This window comes from Pollachius pollachius, assembly GCF_949987615.1.
Source record: "Pollachius pollachius genome assembly, chromosome: 1".
NCBI classification, from domain to species: domain Eukaryota; kingdom Metazoa; phylum Chordata; class Actinopteri; order Gadiformes; family Gadidae; genus Pollachius; species Pollachius pollachius.
This window is the reverse complement of record NC_136934.1, coordinates 23,811,849-23,831,952: the sequence shown is the minus strand read 5'-3', so window position 1 is coordinate 23,831,952 and position 20,104 is coordinate 23,811,849. Positions and strand designations below refer to the sequence as shown.

Genomic DNA, 20,104 nt, shown 5'->3' with positions numbered 1-20,104 from the left:
CATTGGCGTAGGTCCATCCCGTTTGCTCTGATGACCCGTGACATGACTTAATAATTTGGCAAACATTTATGAAAACATGTTTTGATTGGTTATTGTATACAGTATATATGTATTTATGTATGAATGCTGACCCAATATATCCATACATTTCTAACCACAAAGCAATTAAATCTTAAACAGTATATTGAGCAAAATATCTGAATATAACACGACTGTCATTACAGGGAGAAAAGTCTGAAAGGGGGAAGCAGGTAAAGTCTCTCTCTCTCTCCCTCTCTCCTAGTTAGAACCAATACCTATACTAGGGTTAATTGTTACCAATACCTGGTTAGTTTGAACAAATACCAATACTAGGGTTAGTTGGAACCAATACCTATACTACAGTTAGTTAGGAACCATACCTATTCTAAGGTTAGTTGGAACCAGTACCTGGTTAGTTAGAACAAATACCTATACTAGGGTTAGTTAGGAACCATACCTATTCTAGGGTTAGGTGGAACCAATACCTGGTTAAATAGAACCAATACCTATACTACCTGGTTAGTTAGAACCAAAACCTATACTCGGGTTAGTTAGGAACCATGAGCTGAGTTTTTATGTGTGATTGTATTTTGTTAGAGTTCTTCAGACCAACGTGATGATTCTGAGTGTTTTTTTGACCTGGTCCTTGACCTGGTGTATAATATCTCTGGACATGAAATGAAGGCTGTACATTCATTTCTCATTATTTTATTTGTTCAGATGTTTTCTTGTCTTGTGTTTTAATGTTTGTTTTCTTCTGTGCAGACCGAAGATGTAAACTCTATCAAGAAGGTAGGGAGTCCCAACAGGAATTAATTTGCTTGTTATTATTATGGTCATCATGTTTTTAGGTTCATGTTAATTGTTTCTCTTCTGTTGATCATGTTTTTACTTTATGATCATACTGTCTCATTTCATTTTTTATATATATATTCTATAAACAAATGTGTGCATATGTGCTTGTGTGTGTGTGCGTTTGTGTGGGAATGCAGCTCGACACAGAGGAAGCTACCGTCCTTTATGAGCTGCAGTTGAATCTGAGCTCCGTCCTGGATAATTTAAGTGTCATGTTTGGAACGAGGTAACACACCAACACATGCAGACATGACAGACTGGGATTTATGTTCAATTAAATATGTTCCATAATATATTTTTGATAAACCTTCTTCTATTATCACTGTTCTATAATTTTATTTCTATATCTGTTCTATAATATCTATTTGATAAACCCTGTTCTATTATCGCTGTTCTATAATTTTATTTCTATATCTGTTCTATAATATCTATTTGATAAACCCTGTTCTATTATCGCTGTTCTATAATTTTGGTTCTATATCTGTTCTATAATATCGATTCTATTATCCCTGTTCTATACTCCCAGTTTCCTGGCCCGCCTTAATGGCTGTATGCGTCAGATGGCTGAGATCCTGAGCCAGATGAAGGGCCAGCCCAACCCCAACACGGCCGAGGCTGATGCAGACACTATGCTCAGACCTCTCATGGAGTTTCTGGACGCAACGTGAGTTCAAGAATCACTGGAAAACCAGTACATACCCTAAACCCTAGAAAAACAAGTTACAAACTCAATTAGTAGGTAAATAACCCTGTTTACACCATCAACTAATCCCAGAGAGACATCAGTAACTAACCTCCCAAAAAACAGGACATTACCTTAACCTCAGAAACACCAGTAACTAATCCAAGAGACACCAGTAACTAACCACAGAAAAACCATTAACCAAAAACCTAACCTGTGGCCAGAAATATGGTTATAAATTGAAGATGTGAGGCTATTAACTCTGTGTGTGTGTGTGTGTGTGTGTGTGTGTGTGTGTGTGTGTGTGTGTGTTTTGCGTCATCAGTCTCAGCATATTTGCCGATGTGTGTGAGAAAGCTGTTCTGAGGAGAATCTTAAAGGACCTTTGGAAGATGGTCCTCAGCAGCCTTGAAAAGACCATAGTTTTACCACAGAGTGACGGCAGTCTGGTAAAACAAACTTTATTCTAACCCTTAAACACGTTATTCTTACCCTTAAACACATTATTTGAATTCTGAAACACGTTATTCTGACCCTTACACACTTTATTGAACCTACACATGTTATTCTATCCCTTACACACTTTATTTAACCTACACATGTTATTCTAACCCTTACACACTTTATTTAACCTACACATGTTATTCTAACCCTTACACACTTTATTTAACCTACACATGTTATTCTAACCCTTACACACTTTATTTAACCTACACATGTTATTCTAACCCTTACACACTTTATTTAACCTACACATGTTATTCTAACCCTACCCTTACACACTTTATTTAACCTACACATGCCATTCTAACCCTAACACACTTTATTAAACCTACACGTTATTCTAACCCTTAGACATGTTATTCTAACCCTATCTGGGCGAACTGTGTGTCCACAGCAATGTTACGGCTAAACACGACAGCAAATGCTATGGCCGTGCACAGACTGCACTGCACTGCACTGGCTTTAATAGCTTCTGTACAATACACTGAGGCAAATTATTTGTCAGAGAATTGGCTGTCCTGTAAATATGTTCCAATTTAAACAAATCCCTGTATGTACATAATGCAGGATATGCCATTGCTTTCACTAAGAATGGTGGACCAGGGGTTGGAGGTAGAAGGAGTGGTAGGGTTTATTTTTTCAATGGGGGGATCTGACAAAAATGGTCTGGGGACCACTGGCCTAACCTAAGAAACTAAGCTGCATATTATATATATATATATATATATATATACATGTACAATTCATTGACTGTTTTGTTCAATGCAGGGAGCCCAGCTCCTCACTGCCGCCAAGGGCCTCTCCAACATGAAGGTAACTGATATATGAATATAAATGATAATCTATATTATACAATATCGTTGTTGCATTTCATATGCATATGACTTCTCTAACGTAAAGGTAACTGGTTCACTGATGTGTATATGAACATAGCTGTATTATAATATTCTTATTGGTATGTATAAACAGGGAGGGAGCGATCCGAAGACCCTGTCAGCCAAACAATGTATGATTCTGGACACTGGACTGGAGGCCATCAAGGTAGACATTTAAGAGCCTTATCACAGTCTTATAGTTGGCACATATATATTTCGACTTAAATATGAATAGGATTTTATTGACGCTGTGATGTTGTGTTTCAGCAATACTTCCACGCTGGGGGGAGCGGCCTGAAGAGGTCGGTGGTGGAGACCAGTCCTGAGGTGGCCTCTCTGCGTTACGCTCTCTCTCTCTACTCTCAGAGCACGGACGCCCTCATCAAGACCTTCATCACCACACAGCACGCACAAGGTGGCATACACACACACACGCACACACACTCGGTGAATAACCATTGAGACCTAAAACCATTATATTTTCATATGTTTAATATTTACTTCTTATGCATTTTCTTTCATTCTCTTCTCCTCCCAGTGCATGATGGGATGGGAATCAGAATCACTGCTAGTGAGAAGGCCCGCCCAGACCGGGGTAAGACACCTTAAATGTTACCAGATATTTAAGAAACTGTGATGTTCAGATTAAAGGAGTAGTGGTTCTGATGTTTAGATGATAGCACTAGTGGTTCTCATATTTCGATTATAGACCTTGTTCTCATATTTAGATAAAGGGCAAGATGTTTTGATGGGATTAGTGTTGAATGTTTAGATTAAAGTACCTGTCTTTCTGATGTAAGCCTATTAGTTCTGATGTTTAGATTAAGGGACTAGAGGTTGTGATATTAAGATTAAAGAGGTAGGGTTTCTGATATTTAGATTAAAGGAGTTCTAATTAGTTGTTTCTAATTTTAATAGTGGCTGAGGGATGGATTTGATTTAGATCAAACAAAGCTTTAGGTTTGGTTAATTAGGTATACGGTGAGGGTTAACCTAATCCCTGGCTCAAATTGCTGTCAGACAGTGATTACTATTTTCATTGCTCTGTGGAAGACAAGTGTATTTGAATGGAAGGTGCTGACCAGTGCATTTGTATCTGTAGGCTCTGGGGTGGAGAAAGCCATCGGAGAGGCTGTGGTGCAGATAGATATGGTCCCTGGGAAGGATCGTAAGGTCAACGTCAAAGGTAAGACAAAACAACACAACTCCTAGAAACACACACACACACACACACACACACACACACACACACACACACACACACACACACACACACACACACACACACACACACACACACACACACACATTTATATTCAACCACAGACACACACACAAACAGAAACCCATACATTTAAGACAAACGTATATGTACATTGTTGGCATATTTGTGTTTATTATTAATTGAGCATCTTGCAGATATCATACAACTCCCATTGGCTAGTTTAGAAAGCCATTAAACAAGGAATTGGGCAGAAATGATAAAAAAATAAAACCAGAGGCATGGCAGCTCTAAACCATGTGCTGTTCACCTTCTCCTCATCATGTGCTGTTCACCTGGTCCTCACCCATGTGCTGTTCACCTGGTCCTCACCCATGTGCTGTTCACCTGGTGCTCACCCATGTGCTGTTCACCTGGTCCTCACCCATGTGCTGTTCACCTGGTCCTCACCCATGTGCTGTTCACCTGGTCCTCACCCATGTGCTGTTCACCTGGTCCTCACCCATGTGCTGTTCACCTGGTCCTCACCCATGTGCTGTTCACCTGGTCCTCACCCATGTGCTGTTCACCTGGTCCTCACCCATGTGCTGTTCACCTGCTCTCAACCAGTAATTGCGGTGAATGACATGAAGTGGAAGACCTCTGGGATGTTCCGGCCGTTTGTGGAGCTGAACATGGCCGGTCCCTTCATAGCGGACAAGAAGAGGAAGTTTGCCACCAAGTCAAAGAACAACAGTTTCACTGCCAACTTCAACGAGGCCTTTCAGTTGTGAGTAGCTTTGGGGCCTAACTCTACCCACTCCCCCTGTCAGTACCACAGCTGAAACATTTAATACATGTGTTCATTTATATTTGTGTGCATCTTACACCACAAATGCATAGAAAGAGTACTTTTACATATTATTCAATTTATAATTCACAATCTAATAATTTATTTGTATCCTAAAATAAACATTCTGTAGGGCTTTTGAAGGCACCCAAAGCACTCTTCATATGTTCATAGTCAGTATGTGAATGGGAGGAAGGGGTTGTGGCAGAAGTTTCTACCAGTGTGTAGCACCTGAGATGCACTGCAGCCAGTAACAATGTCTACCACAGTGTAGAGGTGAGGAATGATGCTGTTGAACTGGAGACCAGGGTATGATTAGGAGCCATGTTAGTGAAAGAGCCAGTTTGTGATTTGGGCCAAGACATGGATTTGCACCCCTACAATTCTGATAGTGAGCACAGGGAGGACCTCTGTTAACATCTCATCACAAGGACAGAAAAAATACATATAGACATATTGGTTAACTTCTTTGACATTGATTTCTTTATTTAATATTCATTTGGTCACTTATTCCTGTTGAAAATTCCTGTTTTTAGTTCAACTGAAAAACAAAATGGCCGCTCCTAATATGAACCTCTCTACCGTCCTCGAAGCCTCCTGGGGAAGGAGTCCCCCGACTGCTACGAGCTGCAGCTGGCGGTAAGGGACTACTGCTTCGGCCGGGCGGACCGCCTGGTCGGCACGGCCGTGGTCCAGCTGCGGGACCTGGCCGGACGCAAGACGGCCGTGTTCTGGTGCCCCCTGGGGCCGCGTATCCACATGGACGAGACGGGCCTCACGGTGGTCCGCATCCTGTCCCAGCGGCCTGCCGACGACGTGGCCAAGGAGTTTGTTAAGCTCAAGTCTGACACGCGTCCCGTGGAGGAAGGCCGCTGAATGTGTGTTTGGGATGAGTGGAAACGCCTCACCGCAGTTCTGGTGGCTGCCTTTGACAGCGGGTGTCTGTGAAAGTTAACTTTATTGTCAATTTCAAAATATGTGCCAGACATACAGAGGAATTGAAATTGCGTTTATCTCTGACCCACGGTACGATAAGTACGAAAGGATAAAATTAGGTAAAATAAGATAAGTAAAATTTACAATAATAATAATATTAATAATAATAATATATAATATAATAATATATAATATAATAATAATAAAAATAATAATAATGATAATTATAATATACTTATTTACGTTCCTTATTGAGCAGTTCAGTCAAGTTGATAGGGTGTATTGTGTTGCAATTAGGATAGAGTATAGATTTGCCCATGTTTTTCAGTGCCAGTTGGTTGGAAATGGTTCCAAATATTATAATGTAACTTTGTGGATGCATATCAAACAAAACCTTTAACGTTCACAAACAATGACAATGCCATCACAGCATATTGTTGTGATGGTTAATCTAACCATTGTGAAAGTGTGTTATAGCTTATGTTATATATTATCTCATGTTGATGATGTGCCAAATAATGAAAGTATCCATCAATGTTCAACTATGTTTACTTTTGTTCTGTCATGTGGGCTTAGGGTTAGGCTGTCTGTCTGTTGTATACATGGGTTTGGGTCAGTCTTTCTGATTTAATCCTAACCCTTTCAATATACTCATACAAAAATATTTAACATTAATATATCCCTTCGTTTATCTTGAGTACGTATCCGTTTGGGATTTCTATTTTTTTGTGAAATGGTGCATTTGAAGAAGTATGCCTTGTTGTTCTGTGTATCTCTGAATCCTGATGCAAAGGGACTTAAATAGTGAGATCTAACTTTTTGTTTTGTTTACAAACTCTACTGGTAATATTACTCATAATGCAATGTGCATAATCCTAAACTAAATCCTTTCGTGCATTACTGCAGTAGCTGGATTTATTTATATTATTCACTCAATAAACAAACCGATAAACCTCACGTAGCCAACAAGTAAAAACGAAGGCACCAAAACGTGGACTTCTGTATTCTCACCCATCTCTGGACAGTAGCCTACCTGAGAACAAAAACAACGATGGTGTATCCATCTGTCCGCTGCAGTGATTCAGAGTCTCTACTATCCTTAAGTTAACCTGTACCGTTTTCCGTCATAGCAACAACTCCAAATGTGTTTCATGAATTAAATAACTGGAATGCAAACTACCTAGACTGGTTATTTTAGCGGTGCATTGTCGGAGGAGAGAGGGAGGGCGGAAGGAAGGAAAGGGGGTGGTCGGCCCGAGGAAGAAGGAGGAGTGTGACTGAACAAAAACAGCACCAATATTAAAAGTTTCACCAAGACTCGACTCTGCTCCTTCTGCACCGCTGGGCTAACGGTAAGCGCTTTGTCTCTTGACCTTGGGTCGGGTGTGGAGGGGATATATATAAAGGTTGTGTAGACAGTGGATGAGGAATGGAGAAGTGACTGATCGGGTGTTTTTATCACATTGTAACGGAACATGAGGAAGGAGCTGAGACAGGAAGCTTTCTCCTCACGTTCATTGTGCATCTAAGAATCTCTGAGAACTTCTGGTTTGTTTCACTATTTGATAGAAGGTGAAACACCACTTTACAGAAGCGACCGAGTTGCATGACGGCACGCCTGGTTTCAATGAGCCACACTATGAATTCACTATGAATATGAATTCTATCAATTAAGATTGACCAATCGAGAAAACGTCATCTATGGTGAGTAAAGGCACGTCATCGACTGATGAATCCCGGAATGCGGAGAAATACAGATGAACGATTACAGACAACTCTAAAGAGCATTTTCAGCACAGCAACTCATACTTATTTTAAATAATCACAACAAACAAAAGTATAGTATAACATAAAGTAACATTGTTTCCCAGATGTGGACTGATGTTTCATCGTCATGATCTTTTATAAACTGTTCAAATGTTTGCTTTTTTTTTTTACTTGGTTGAGGGATAGAGACTAGGTGGTTAGAAGGTAGCAGGTTAGTGCTAGGGGATTAGAAGGTTAGAATATCGTAGATTAGGAAGGTAGGAAGAGGGTATTGGGTTAGGACCGGGGTTAGGGTGAGAGAATAAAGGCCTGATGGTTATGATCTTGCAGCATATAGGGTTAGGACCATGGTTAGGGTGAGAGGATGAGGAGGGCTAGATGTTTAGGAGGTGAGAGGGTCAGGCTTATTTGTGGAACAGCCAACATAAAAGTTCAACCCTAATGTCAGGGGTTCAACCCTAATGTCAGGGTTAGGGTTACCCTTATAATAATTTCAGGGTGTTATCTAGTCAACAGAGCGGAGGAGACCACTGACTCTGGCTTTGTGACCCGAGAGATCAGGTGAATAATTCAGTGTTTGTTTGTTCGGGAGCGCTAGAGTGTTCAGGTTGGCATGGTCTGTTATGAAGGGACAATGGAGAAATGACTGCCTGACTTTCCATGACAATCCTGACAATTTACCACATAACTCCAAAGGGTCTTGAGAACACATGCAAAGATTTCAGTGTCACAGTGTCACCAAACCTCACGATTCTTATTTTAAAGTAAAATACTTGTTTATCCATTTTATAAAAAACAAGCAAACGTAGATTACATGTTGGAGTTGGTTGGTTGCATAATCCAAAAATGTTGAAACACATGTTCCTCATTCCCAGGCATAACACAGAAGTGAAATAGCCAACCCCTATTTTATACAGAGAGCAATTAATATATCGAGTATCTTGCCATAACATAGTGTAGCTGCGCCAAGTAATTAACCCCAACGTAGAGTAACCAAACAGCATATCTTACACCAACATAGAGTAACAAACCCCACGTAGAGTAATTTACCCAAACACAGAGTTACTAATCCCAACCTAGAATAACTAACCCCAACGTAGTGTGAAAGGTCAAATGCAGGCCTACATTGGTAGAGGCTAACAATAGAAGGTGTGATAAGATAAGCACAATACGGGGAATGCTGCTGCTCTGGGTCATTGTGAAGAAATGGGTGATTTGTTGCGTCCTGTGAATCTTATAAAAAGTGAAAAGATAAAGAGAGTGTGCTGAATGTAGCTGGCGGTAAGTTTATATTTGTGTCTTAGTAAGTTTGTGACTTGCTGACAACTACTAGTATACTACTTGGGTTTATATATTGGATTATATATACATGTAGGTCTCCTTGTAAAAAAACACTCTTGAACAACCACATATGGCTGTATAGCTATGAGGGCACCACAGTAACCATCTCTGAGTTCACCATGGCAACCATATTTAAGGGGCAGGGTCTTAAAACAACTGTTTCCTGTCTGGGAAAACCTTTTTTTTTTAACCTGCAACACACACACACACGCACGTACACACACAGCCTTTTATGCAACACGCACAGAAAAACATTCAAGCGCACTGTTATGTTTTTTGCTCTGCTACAAATAATGGTTTGCTATTGAAGTGTAACATTATTATAAGGAGTTACTTTACTGCTTTGTTCCTGGAAGGTGAATTGGAAGGTGGGTTTAGGGAGTGGAGGTTAGACAGGGGTCTAGTGTGGAGGCTGGTTCCAGTTAGGATTAGGGAGTGGAGGTTAGACAGGGGTCTAGTGTGGAGGCTGGTTCCAGTTAGGATTAGGGAGTGGAGGTTAGACAGGGGTCTAGTGTGGAGGCTAGTTAGGGTTAGGCAGTGGTGTTAGGATTATTTGTGTCCAATGGAAAGGTATTAGTGGAGGCAGGAAATGATGCTGAACAGAATATGAGTAAGTGAGGGGAGAGGTGCAAGCTTGGTTTTATGAGGGAAAAAATACATCATAGGTCACTGAATCAACATACTCGGTCACTGTTTGTATCACAGCTATTTAGGGTGCAGTTCTCCAGCTGTTCTCCAGCTGTTTTTGGACACACTGCAGTGCAAGTTACTTTGTATACACAATACTGGTATACTATGTGTCTTTTGGTATCAGGACTATTTCATTTCTTTCATTGATGGCATTCCTTCCTCCTTGCACTTGAGAGAGAGAGAGAGTTAAATATATATAAAAAATATTATATTTCACAGATATGATCGAGCGGTGAGTGAGGCTAGAGGACAAAATGTCGTTCTTCGGTATCACTTGGAAGAGGAACAGAGAGACAGGTAAGCCATTAGTCTGTTTGATGTGTAATGTGATTGTTAAAGTCTTAACTACTCAGAATTCACAGAACCTTAACGTATGAATTCCGAGGCAGAAGGTAATTGTCCAAATTCTTCAAATCAAAGTCCAATCACAGGCAGAGGTAACAAACCAGGTAGACGGGTAGATCAGGCAGGCAGGGTCAATCAGGATGAATATTGCTGGTAGGTTAGGTGATATACACTAGACAATCTTGCAGTATATGACGGGGAACAAGGAGGGTAATCTGATTCAGGTGTGGAGATGGGCGGGGCAGCACAGGTGAGGAAGCAGCCATCTTGGGTGTACTGTAGGAGGTGACAGCAACAGAGGCGGCGATAATCTTGGTTGAACAAAGGGCTAGAGGCCAAACTGTCTACTCATCAGGGTAAAACTGTGACATAAAGGAGAAGTTCACAGATCTAACACATCTATAGCCAAATTCGGTTAGACAATCTGCAGCATTATGAATGTTGCGTATTGGGTGTCAGTTCGTATCATGGCCAGAGTTGTAGCCAAATATAACAAAACTTATCTTTCTTATCTTATCTTTCTAATTAAATCTGTGTAATTCGATTTTGTTGGAAGGAAAAAACACTGGCAGTTTGCCACACCTTGCAAAAGTTATTAAAAAGCTAATATTATATGTGTTTATAATTAGTTTCCGAGACCTAAATAAAGAAAAAATACAAAAAATATATTGGAAAGTTAAGCTGCAGTATTTTAAGACGCTTTCCAATACCCCAACGATAGGCTGAATCCGTTGAATCAGCAAACTGTTCCTTTAAACATAAAAACTTGTCTCATGGATGGCTTTGTGTTGACCTCTGACATCTGTGTTTTGACCAACTAGAGTTTGAGAGAAAACTTCGTGCTAATGACCGAGAGTACAACCTGTCCTTCAAGTATGCGGTGAGCATCAGTCTGTATCACCACGGTTTTGTGTTACTGCATGTGTGCTGTACGTGGTTTGTCTCTTTCATTGTAAATAAGTTGTTAAGTTGAACTCTAAATCGCATGCACACACACACACCCACACACGCACGCAAACTAAAAGGTTTATACAAGTGGAATTGTGTTAACATGGTTGCTCCCTGGCCCTCAGACCAATGGCATTAAGACCTCCAAATACAACTTCTTCACCTTCCTGCCACACAACCTCTTTGAGCAGTTCCAAAGGATCGCGAACGTCTACTTCCTGTTCCTTCTGCTGCTTCAGGTACCACCCCAAAACACCCGCACCACAACATCTAGTAGTGTATCTCTTTGCTCTGTCTGGGAGTCAATAACGCTAACACAGCTGTACGCAGAGCCGCAGACATGTGGCTTCCTTGTTCTATATAGATGAAGATCAGGGTCATAAATTCATTATTTGTGTCATTATAAACAATATTATGTTGATTTTGTTGGATCTCAATCAGTTCCCCTCAATAAGGCAAAGCAAACTGGGCCGAAAACTGGATGTGCAATGGATGTGTACAATCCCCGAGTTTAAGGAAGTCTGAGGAATTGAAAGAAGATTGCTCAAAATGTGTTTTTGCGTGTGAGCAGGCAGTGGGTGGAAGCAGGAAGTGTAGAACAGGCTAAGTTAATCAGTCAGAGGTTGCAAGCGATTAGAGCTGTTACTGTGAACACAAATGTCTGAACGCTAGAACACACACACACACACACACACACACACACACACACACACACACACACACACACACACACACACACACACACACACACACACACACACACACACACCATTCAAGCCCTGCCCCAATATGCCAAATATGGACAAATTATTTGTGTGTTTGTCTTGATGATCCCCAAGATCTCCTCCTTCTCGTGGTGCTCTATGGCCATTTAATTTGTTGTGTGTGTGTGTCTTCTGGTTCACTATGGTTGTGTAGTTCAATATGTATGTTTTTGTGTGTGTCTATCGTGGTTCTCTATGGTCATGTAGTTCGTTGTGTATTTGTGTGTGTGTGTGAGTTTCCTCGTTCCCTATGGTTGTGTAGTTTAATGTGTGTGTGTGAGTGTGTGTCCTGTTTCACTATGGTTGTGTAGTTTGTTGTGTGTGTGTCCTGGTTCTCAACGGCTGTGTAGTATGTTGTGTGTGTGTGAGTGTGTGTCTCCTGGTTCACTATGGTTGTGTAGTTTAATATGTGTGTGTGTGTGTGTCTCCTGGTTCACTATGGTTGTGTGGTTTAATATGAGTGTGTGTGTTTGTGTGTAGGGGATCCCTCAGATCTTCTCTCTGTCCTGGTTAACCAGCGTTGTGTAGTTTGTTGTGTGTGTGTGTGTGTTTCTGTGTGTGTCTCCTGGTTCATTATGGCTGTGTAGTTTAATGTGTGTGTGTGTGTGTGTGTGTGTGTGTGTGTGTAGATGATCCCTCAGATCTCCTCCCTGTCCTGGTTCACCAGCGTTGTGTAGTTTGTTGTGTGTGTGTGTTTCTGTGTGTGTCTCCTGGTTCATTATGGCTGTGTAGTTTGATGTGTGTGTGTGTGTGTAGGTGATCCCTCAGATCTCCTCCCTGTCCTGGTTCACCAGCGTTGTGTAGTTTGTTGTGTGTGTGTGTTTCTGTGTGTGTCTCCTGGTTCATTATGGCTGTGTAGTTTAATGTGTGTGTGTGTGTGTGTGTAGGTGATCCCTCAGATCTCCTCCCTGTCCTGGTTCACCAGCGTTGTGTAGTTTGTTGTGTGTGTGTGTTTCTGTGTGTGTCTCCTGGTTCATTATGGCTGTGTAGTTTGATGTGTGTGTGTGTGTGTGTAGGTGATCCCTCAGATCTCCTCCCTGTCCTGGTTCACCAGCGTTGTGTAGTTTGTTGTGTGTGTGTGTTTCTGTGTGTGTCTCCTGGTTCATTATGGCTGTGTAGTTTGATGTGTGTGTGTGTGTGTAGGTGATCCCTCAGATCTCCTCCCTGTCCTGGTTCACCAGCGTTGTGTAGTTTGTTGTGTGTGTGTGTTTCTGTGTGTGTCTCCTGGTTCATTATGGCTGTGTAGTTTGATGTGTGTGTGTGTGTGTAGGTGATCCCTCAGATCTCCTCCCTGTCCTGGTTCACCAGCGTTGTGTAGTTTGTTGTGTGTGTGTGTTTCTGTGTGTGTCTCCTGGTTCATTATGGCTGTGTAGTTTGATGTGTGTGTGTGTGTAGGTGATCCCTCAGATCTCCTCACTGTCCTGGTTCACCACCGTCGTGCCGCTGGTCCTGGTGCTCGCTGTCACCGCAGCTAAAGACGCCACTGATGACATCGTAAGAACAAACTTGTCATGTATTCAATACAGTGTGTAGTATGTGTATATAATATGAAGTATTTATTTAAATAAAGTTTATTTATGTAGTGTATCCTAAAGGCCAAGTTACACAGTGTAACACAAGTTACACTTCTGTGTTAGCAAATATGCTCAATGTGGAGATCCAAGTACATGCTAGATGTACTTTCAGTATGTATGTGTATACAATGTGTAATATGTTTGTGTACGTAATGTATTACATTTCTAGCTAGCATTAATGAATATAATGTCTACATAATGTTTATAATGTAGGATTAACCCTATCCCTAACCCTAGTATTTATGTAAATTATTTATATAATGCGTAGTATTAATTATGTTGGGCATATAATGTGTGGTATTAATGTATAGAATGTGGAGTGTGTAAATTATTTAGATTATGTGTAGTATTAATATTGTTGTGTATATAATGTGTAGTAATAATGTAAATAATATATATCATGTGTAGTATTAATGTTGTTATGAATATAATGTGTAGTATTAATGATGTTTTGTTTATTATGTCTAGTACTAATGTTATGCATATAATGTGTAGTATTAATGTAAATATTTTATATAATGTGTAGTATTAATGATTTTATGTATATAAGGTGTAGTATAAATGATGTTATGCATATAATGTCTAGTATAAGTGTTGTTATGTATATAATGTGTAGTATTAACGTACAATATATGTTTGGTTCTAGAATCGCCACCGGAGTGACAATCGAGTCAACAACCGTAAAGTCCAGGTGCTCATCGATGGAAAGTAAGTTAATTCACCCATTCATTACGTTACAGTTAAACTAAGTCACCTAATGTGTCTCCTTGACTCCTTTTGTGTCTCTTGTCTCCTTGTTCCACAGGTTGTGCAGCGAGCGATGGATGGACGTCCAGGTGGGCGACATCATCAAGCTGGAGAGCAACCAGTTCATTACAGTCAGTGGATGCATATTTACGTTTATTATAATGTTATAGATATTAAACAAACTTCTGATTAGGGGTCAGTCGGGCTTGTTCATGTTTTGTTATTTATGAATTAGTTATTAAGTTATTGAATGAGTTAAGTTAGGACACTTTGGTAAAGTGACCGGCTATTTGTTGTCCTTTCAGGCCGATCTGCTCCTGCTCTCCAGCAGTGAACCTCTCAACCTGGTCTACATCGAGACCGCCGAGCTGGACGGGTCAGTGTGTGTCTGTAGTGGCTGTGTCTGTTCAGGGTCTAATGTAGTTTGTGTCTGTTCATGGTTTAATGTAGTCTGTGCCTGTTTTCTCTTAGGTGTTTAATGTAGTTTGTGTCTGTTTTCTCTTTGGTGTTTAATCTAGTTGGTGACTATTGTCTGTTTTCTGTTCAGTGTTGGATTTGACTTTGCACACTGAGGTCATTGGGTCGTTCTATCAGTTCTAGTTCAATATTTGGGATGTTTCCTCCTCTCCCAGGGAGACAAACCTAAAGGTGAGACAGGCTCTAACAGTGACTGGTGCCCTGGGGGATGACATTAGCAGACTGGCTGGCTTCAATGGTAACACTCGCATGCATGCACTCACGCACATACACACACACAAACACACACATCAACGCACACACGCAAGCTCACGCTGTGTTTCGATGGTTTCACAGTAGTCCTACAAAATGTACCGTTATGTCAAGTGTCCTACAAGGAGATGCATCCTAAGGTATTGCCTTTAACTCCCTTAATAATAACTCTCTTGCTCTCGCTCTCTCTCGCTCTCGTCTTCTTCTTCTCTCTCTCGTCTTCATCTTCTCTCTCCCCCTCCCGTCTTCTCTCTCACTCTCACTCTCTCACTCTCATTCACTCTCACTCTCACTCTCTCTCTCTCTTAAAGGGGAGGTGTGTTGTGAGCCCCCCAACAACCGGTTGGACCACTTTACTGGTACGCTGCTGTTCGGCGACCACAAGTTCTCCCTGGACAACGGGAAGGTCCTTCTGCGGGGCTGCACCCTGAGGAACACCCACTGGTGCTATGGCCTGGTCCTATTCGGAGGTAACTGCTCTGGGAGCTGTAGATGGATAGAATGGATGTTCACAAATCTGTTGTTTATGTGTTATGTGTTCTGTCCGGAGCCCCAGAAGTCTAGCTGACTACGACATTTTCAGATAATAGGGATCCTTTATAAATATATTGTATATAATATGTTCTAGATCTATTTATTATATATTTATATTGTATAAATGTTCGATTTATCCTATTTTGCAGTGGAAATATTAAAATAATTGGTTTAAATTAATGGGTTTCTTGATGAAGGAACGCACATATTTTGCATCGATATAATAGGATAACAAGAACACTTTTTCACAATCAGCTATTTTTTCCTCAACCAAATACATGGTTCTCATGTATTTGGTTCTCACATATTTATTTGAACACTGGCCAGTGCTATTGATCCGATGCAAGAGAGCAATGATGCTCAAACAAAACACAATCTAATCAAACTAAGTGGGGCTAGCTAAAATGGCTGATAGCAGCTTGTTTGTCATTTAAAAGGACCCAAACCACAGGTTTCAACCGGAGAAGCGGTTCTGATGAGAAAACATGTTACCCCTCCTAATTTTCTTCTTTCCACTGCTCTCCTTTCCCCTTTCAGGTCCAGACACCAAGCTGATGCAGAACTGTGGGAAGAACAGCTTTAAGAGGACCAGTATCGACCGTCTGATGAATGTCCTCGTTCTCTGTGTGAGCCGTTTGCTTTGGTTATGATATTAATATATAACATAGTTCTATATATATATATATATGTATAAATTGATTTATTGAGACACATTAGATGAAAGTTTACTTGAATTGGTTATGACATATCGATGTATTGATGCATATACTGATGAAGCGTTGGATGATATTACAGATTGGAGTAGAAATAATGGCATTTTGTATTCGATTAGTAACATTCGATAAGTTACATTCTTTAATCTATGAAAATTCTTTCTGTTCAGAGTCGACCCCCCCCCGAGCCTCTAGACTGTAAAGGAGTCAATCCTCCACTAGACTGTAAAGGAGTCAATCCTCCACTAGACTGTAAAGGACTCAATCCCCCACTAGAGTAAAGGAGTAAATCCCCCACTAGACCGTAAAGGATTAAATCCCCCTCTAGACTGTAAAGGCGTCAATCCCTCACTAGACTGTGCAAAGGTCTAGATGTACACTAGACTTTGTGAAGGAGTCAATTCCCCACTAGGCTGTGTTAAGGTCTAGACATACAGCTCTATACCTCTACATCCTGACTGGGTTCCCATGTCTCCAGATCTTTGGCGTCCTGGCCCTCATGTGTGCCATCCTGGCGGTGGGGAACTATCTGTGGGAGATCAACAAAGGATACCAGTTCAACATCTTCCTGTCCAGAGAGGACCACTCGGGGGGCGCCTCCTTGTCAGCCTTCCTCACCTTCTGGTCGTACGTCATCATCCTCAACACGGTGGTCCCCATCTCGCTCTATGTCAGGTCAGTAAGAATGGGTCACATAATGCTCACTGTGGGTCCCTGCGCACTTGGTTTTTGCAAGCCCAAAATGTACCGGCCCACTATACAACCAGTGACTGACTTGGACAATTATTCGGCCCTCGCATTAAATGGATTGAATGGCCCAATTCCAATTTAATACAATTACTTATTATTTATTTTGAGCCACATGCTTTATATGATGTGTCAAGTTATAAGTGTAGTTGCTACTGCAAGCACATCTACTGTTCTTCTTAAAGGTCCCATGTGTCCCATGTTTAAAGACGTTCCTAAAATTCAGCCGTGGTGCAGAATTACAGCCAGTCGAACATTGAGCTTTCCCCAAACGTGCCGTTTCGGTGTCTGTAGCTTTAATGCAACTAAAGAGGAGCGAGGCGGGTCAAGGAGGAGGGCAGGGGTGTGGCCCTGAGCAGCTTGCGGCCACGGTACCATGCGCTCTGTTTACAGTGGATGTATGTAATGGCGAGGCACACACAGCCTTTGGCCGTGTTCTGTAAATATTCTAGAACACTCCGGGTGCTCCGGCGGGAGTCCTGGAGCTCTATATCTAAATAATATCATATTATACATAGATATCTATATCATATAATATATATTATCACGGCTAAAAGATGTGTGCGCCTCCAGACGATGTTATGAATCTCAAACGACTGCGTCGGGTTCTCCAACGTCTCTGGTTCTTCCACATCCACATCAATCTGAAGTAGACTGAACCACGACATGGAGGAGAAAGGGATTGTTGACCGCGATTGTCTCCCGCCGGAACCTCGCTGCCAAGGGACCACCGCCTCGGCAGCGGGCAGCGCTTAGGCACCACCACCTGCTGCAGCAGGCAGCGCCGAGGCGGTGGTCCCTCGGCAGTGGCCAGCGGGCAGCGGGGCTCAAGCGGGAGAGAATGTACATGTACTTCAGGGAGTCAAAGCCAAAGTTCTTTCCCTCCTTCTCAACCATGGCTGAGATAACCCCAACTACGAGTCTCGTTGTGGAAATACCAGAGACCAGAGTCTGACGTGTTATGTGCCATAACACCAACAGCAGAATGGTTATCCAAATAACAAAGAAGGGTACAACACTTGCGTTACAGTCCTGGAGCTCTATATCTAAATAATATAATATAATACATATACATCTATATTAGGGATCGACCGATATGGATCTTTTAGGGCCGATACCGATTTTCTTTCATCAGCCTTAGCCGATAATCGATACACCGGTACCGATTTTCTTGAGCCGATATTTGGAGCCGATATTACCCTGGAAATCCAGAGTTCTCGCAAGAGCACAATTTGAATTTGCTCAGCAAGTCACTCTGGGAACAAGCAATATACTTGTGTATATTCTGGGCCTCCCCTGGTCCAGAACATTAATCAATCACATCGATGTATCAATATAGGCGGCCAGACAGGACTGGATACGGCAAGAATGTTATCTATTGGTTATCTCCACTGGTCTGGATACGTCACCCCTTGTTTTCTTCTGATTGGTCATAGTGTTATCCAATATGTGTTATCCAGTGATATTTTCAAATGCATGCTTGGTGCCGCCCCTCGAGTTGGGCCATTTTCATTACTCGTTGCCAGACCTTACAGCTTTCTAGATGTGGATCTGGGTTTCCAGGCTAAGCCTCCCTCAATTTACATCATAAAAATGACACAATGATGATAACAAATGTTACAATGTCTCAATTTAAAAAAAGTGAACATTTATTGAACTGTCGAAAAAAATAATAATAATCAGCCGATACCGATACGCGTAAAAAGCGCAAATATCGGCCGATTATATCGCCCGACCGATATATTGGTCGATCACTAATCTATATCAGATAATACATATTATCACGGCCAAAACCTGTGTGCGCCTCCAGACGATATTATGAATCACAAACGACTGCGTCAGGTTCTGCGACGGCTGGTTCTTCCACTTCCACATCAATCTGAAGTAGACTGAACCGCGCGCTGCCCGCTGCCGGCTGCCCGCTGCCGGCTGCCGGCTGCCCGCTGCCGGCTGCCGGCTGCCCGCTGCCGGCTGCCCACTGGCAACAATCCCTTTCTCATCCATGTCGCAGTTCATGTACTTCAGGGAGTCAAAGCCAAAGTTCCTTTCCCCAAATTCCTCCTCAACCATGGCTGAATAACCCCAACTATGTTCTCGTTGTGGAAATACCAGAGATGTCAAGAACCGACGTGTTATGCGCCATAACACCAACAGCAGAACGATTATCCAAATAACAAAGAAGTGTACAACACTTGCGTTACAGTGTGTGTAATCACACACACACACACATGTGGTGCTCTCACGGTCGTAGCTCATTGTCTCATTGGCGGGCCAACATCTCTAGGCTGGCAAGGCAGAGAAAGGGTTAGGTAACTTCCGATTATGACCACATATGGGGTGAAATTTCAAATCAGCGCCCCTGAGCTTCCATTTTTCAAAGGCGAGCAGGATACCTAGTAGATACCTCGTTTTACACCAAACGCAAGTTTTAGCCAGTGGGGGACGATAGGCCGGCTAGGGGAACTCATATTAATGTTAGACAACCCCATAAAGTGAGATTTTCATGCCATGGGACTTTTAAGTTTTCTTTATTCCTTTTGCCTGTTTTTTGTGCAGTTAACTGGTCCTGCATACTCATCTACAGAAACCATTCAACTGTGAAAACATCCAGCTCTTTAACAACATGATGGCTACATCTCAGTGTTTTTCAACTCTTACAACTACTTAAACTTTTACGCTTTTTCTTCTCTTTTTTTTTACAATGTAAGTCAATGGGCGGACGGCAGGGCCTTCCTACACTTCAACCACTTAAGACAATTTTCAACTGTTTACCTCCGTTCAAACCATTTAACATATCTACACACTTGTATCGAAATTACGATATAATTTATACTTTATTCAGAATCACAAGTTAAGTTTCATATCGGCTTCGTTTTCAGTTGGTCTCATTGATTCACGCTGAGGTTAGAGCATGTAGGATGTGCAAACAGTGTTGCCAGATGGGAGGTTTACCATCTCCTGCATTTTATCAAGCACAATTTCGCAGTTCGTTAGGATGAAATGCATTCTAGTTATTGTTGTAATGCATTGTTCAGGCATCCTGTCCTGATTGGCCGGACAGGCATTTCACTTTTCATCAGAGTGCTATGCAGAAAAAAATCCCAGTACTGCCACTCTAAACTCTGTTCACAGCACAGCTTCACAGTGAGGCTCCTTACCCACCACCATTATATCAACTAGATACAAGGAGCAGAACTTTGCACAACCTAAATGAGCCAGTGAAAAAAGGAAAGAAACGTCTAAGAGAGAACAAGTCAATGTTCCAAAACACACACACACAC

General features: G+C 41.6%; 2 protein-coding genes across 4 annotated transcripts in view; both read left to right on the top strand.

The window, feature by feature from the left end:
- Positions 1–5,923, top strand: part of LOC307089816 (protein unc-13 homolog B-like) — a gene marked incomplete at its 5' end in the record, with an annotated part of 30,779 nt that extends 24,856 nt beyond the window's left edge. Inside the window, 11 exons of the mRNA XM_079756247.1 lie at positions 787–813; positions 1,014–1,102; positions 1,403–1,540; positions 1,884–2,007; positions 2,831–2,875; positions 3,032–3,103; positions 3,205–3,352; positions 3,476–3,532; positions 4,040–4,123; positions 4,769–4,928; positions 5,582–5,923. Coding sequence (XP_079612373.1) covers positions 787–813; positions 1,014–1,102; positions 1,403–1,540; positions 1,884–2,007; positions 2,831–2,875; positions 3,032–3,103; positions 3,205–3,352; positions 3,476–3,532; positions 4,040–4,123; positions 4,769–4,928; positions 5,582–5,864 — 1,227 coding nt within the window. The 3' untranslated portion in view covers positions 5,865–5,923. The remainder of the gene's footprint in view (positions 1–786; positions 814–1,013; positions 1,103–1,402; positions 1,541–1,883; positions 2,008–2,830; positions 2,876–3,031; positions 3,104–3,204; positions 3,353–3,475; positions 3,533–4,039; positions 4,124–4,768; positions 4,929–5,581) is intronic.
- Positions 5,924–7,206: 1,283 nt separating this feature from the next.
- Positions 7,207–20,104, top strand: part of LOC307079833 (phospholipid-transporting ATPase ID-like) — a 29,672-nt gene continuing 16,774 nt past the window's right edge. Inside the window, exons 1-13 of one of the 3 annotated variants that reach the window (XM_079742340.1) lie at positions 7,233–7,276; positions 7,516–7,628; positions 9,942–10,019; positions 10,889–10,947; positions 11,141–11,254; positions 13,175–13,273; positions 14,000–14,061; positions 14,159–14,231; positions 14,406–14,476; positions 14,733–14,815; positions 15,141–15,299; positions 15,901–15,989; positions 16,555–16,751. In XM_079742340.1, the coding sequence (XP_079598466.1) occupies positions 9,977–10,019; positions 10,889–10,947; positions 11,141–11,254; positions 13,175–13,273; positions 14,000–14,061; positions 14,159–14,231; positions 14,406–14,476; positions 14,733–14,815; positions 15,141–15,299; positions 15,901–15,989; positions 16,555–16,751 (1,049 nt within the window). In that variant the 5' untranslated portion in view covers positions 7,233–7,276; positions 7,516–7,628; positions 9,942–9,976. Of the gene's footprint in view, positions 7,277–7,514; positions 7,629–9,941; positions 10,020–10,888; positions 10,948–11,140; positions 11,255–13,174; positions 13,274–13,999; positions 14,062–14,158; positions 14,232–14,405; positions 14,477–14,732; positions 14,816–15,140; positions 15,300–15,900; positions 15,990–16,554; positions 16,752–20,104 lie in introns of those variants that run through there. The other 2 variants (XM_079742339.1, XM_079742341.1) reach the window with 2 other exon arrangements.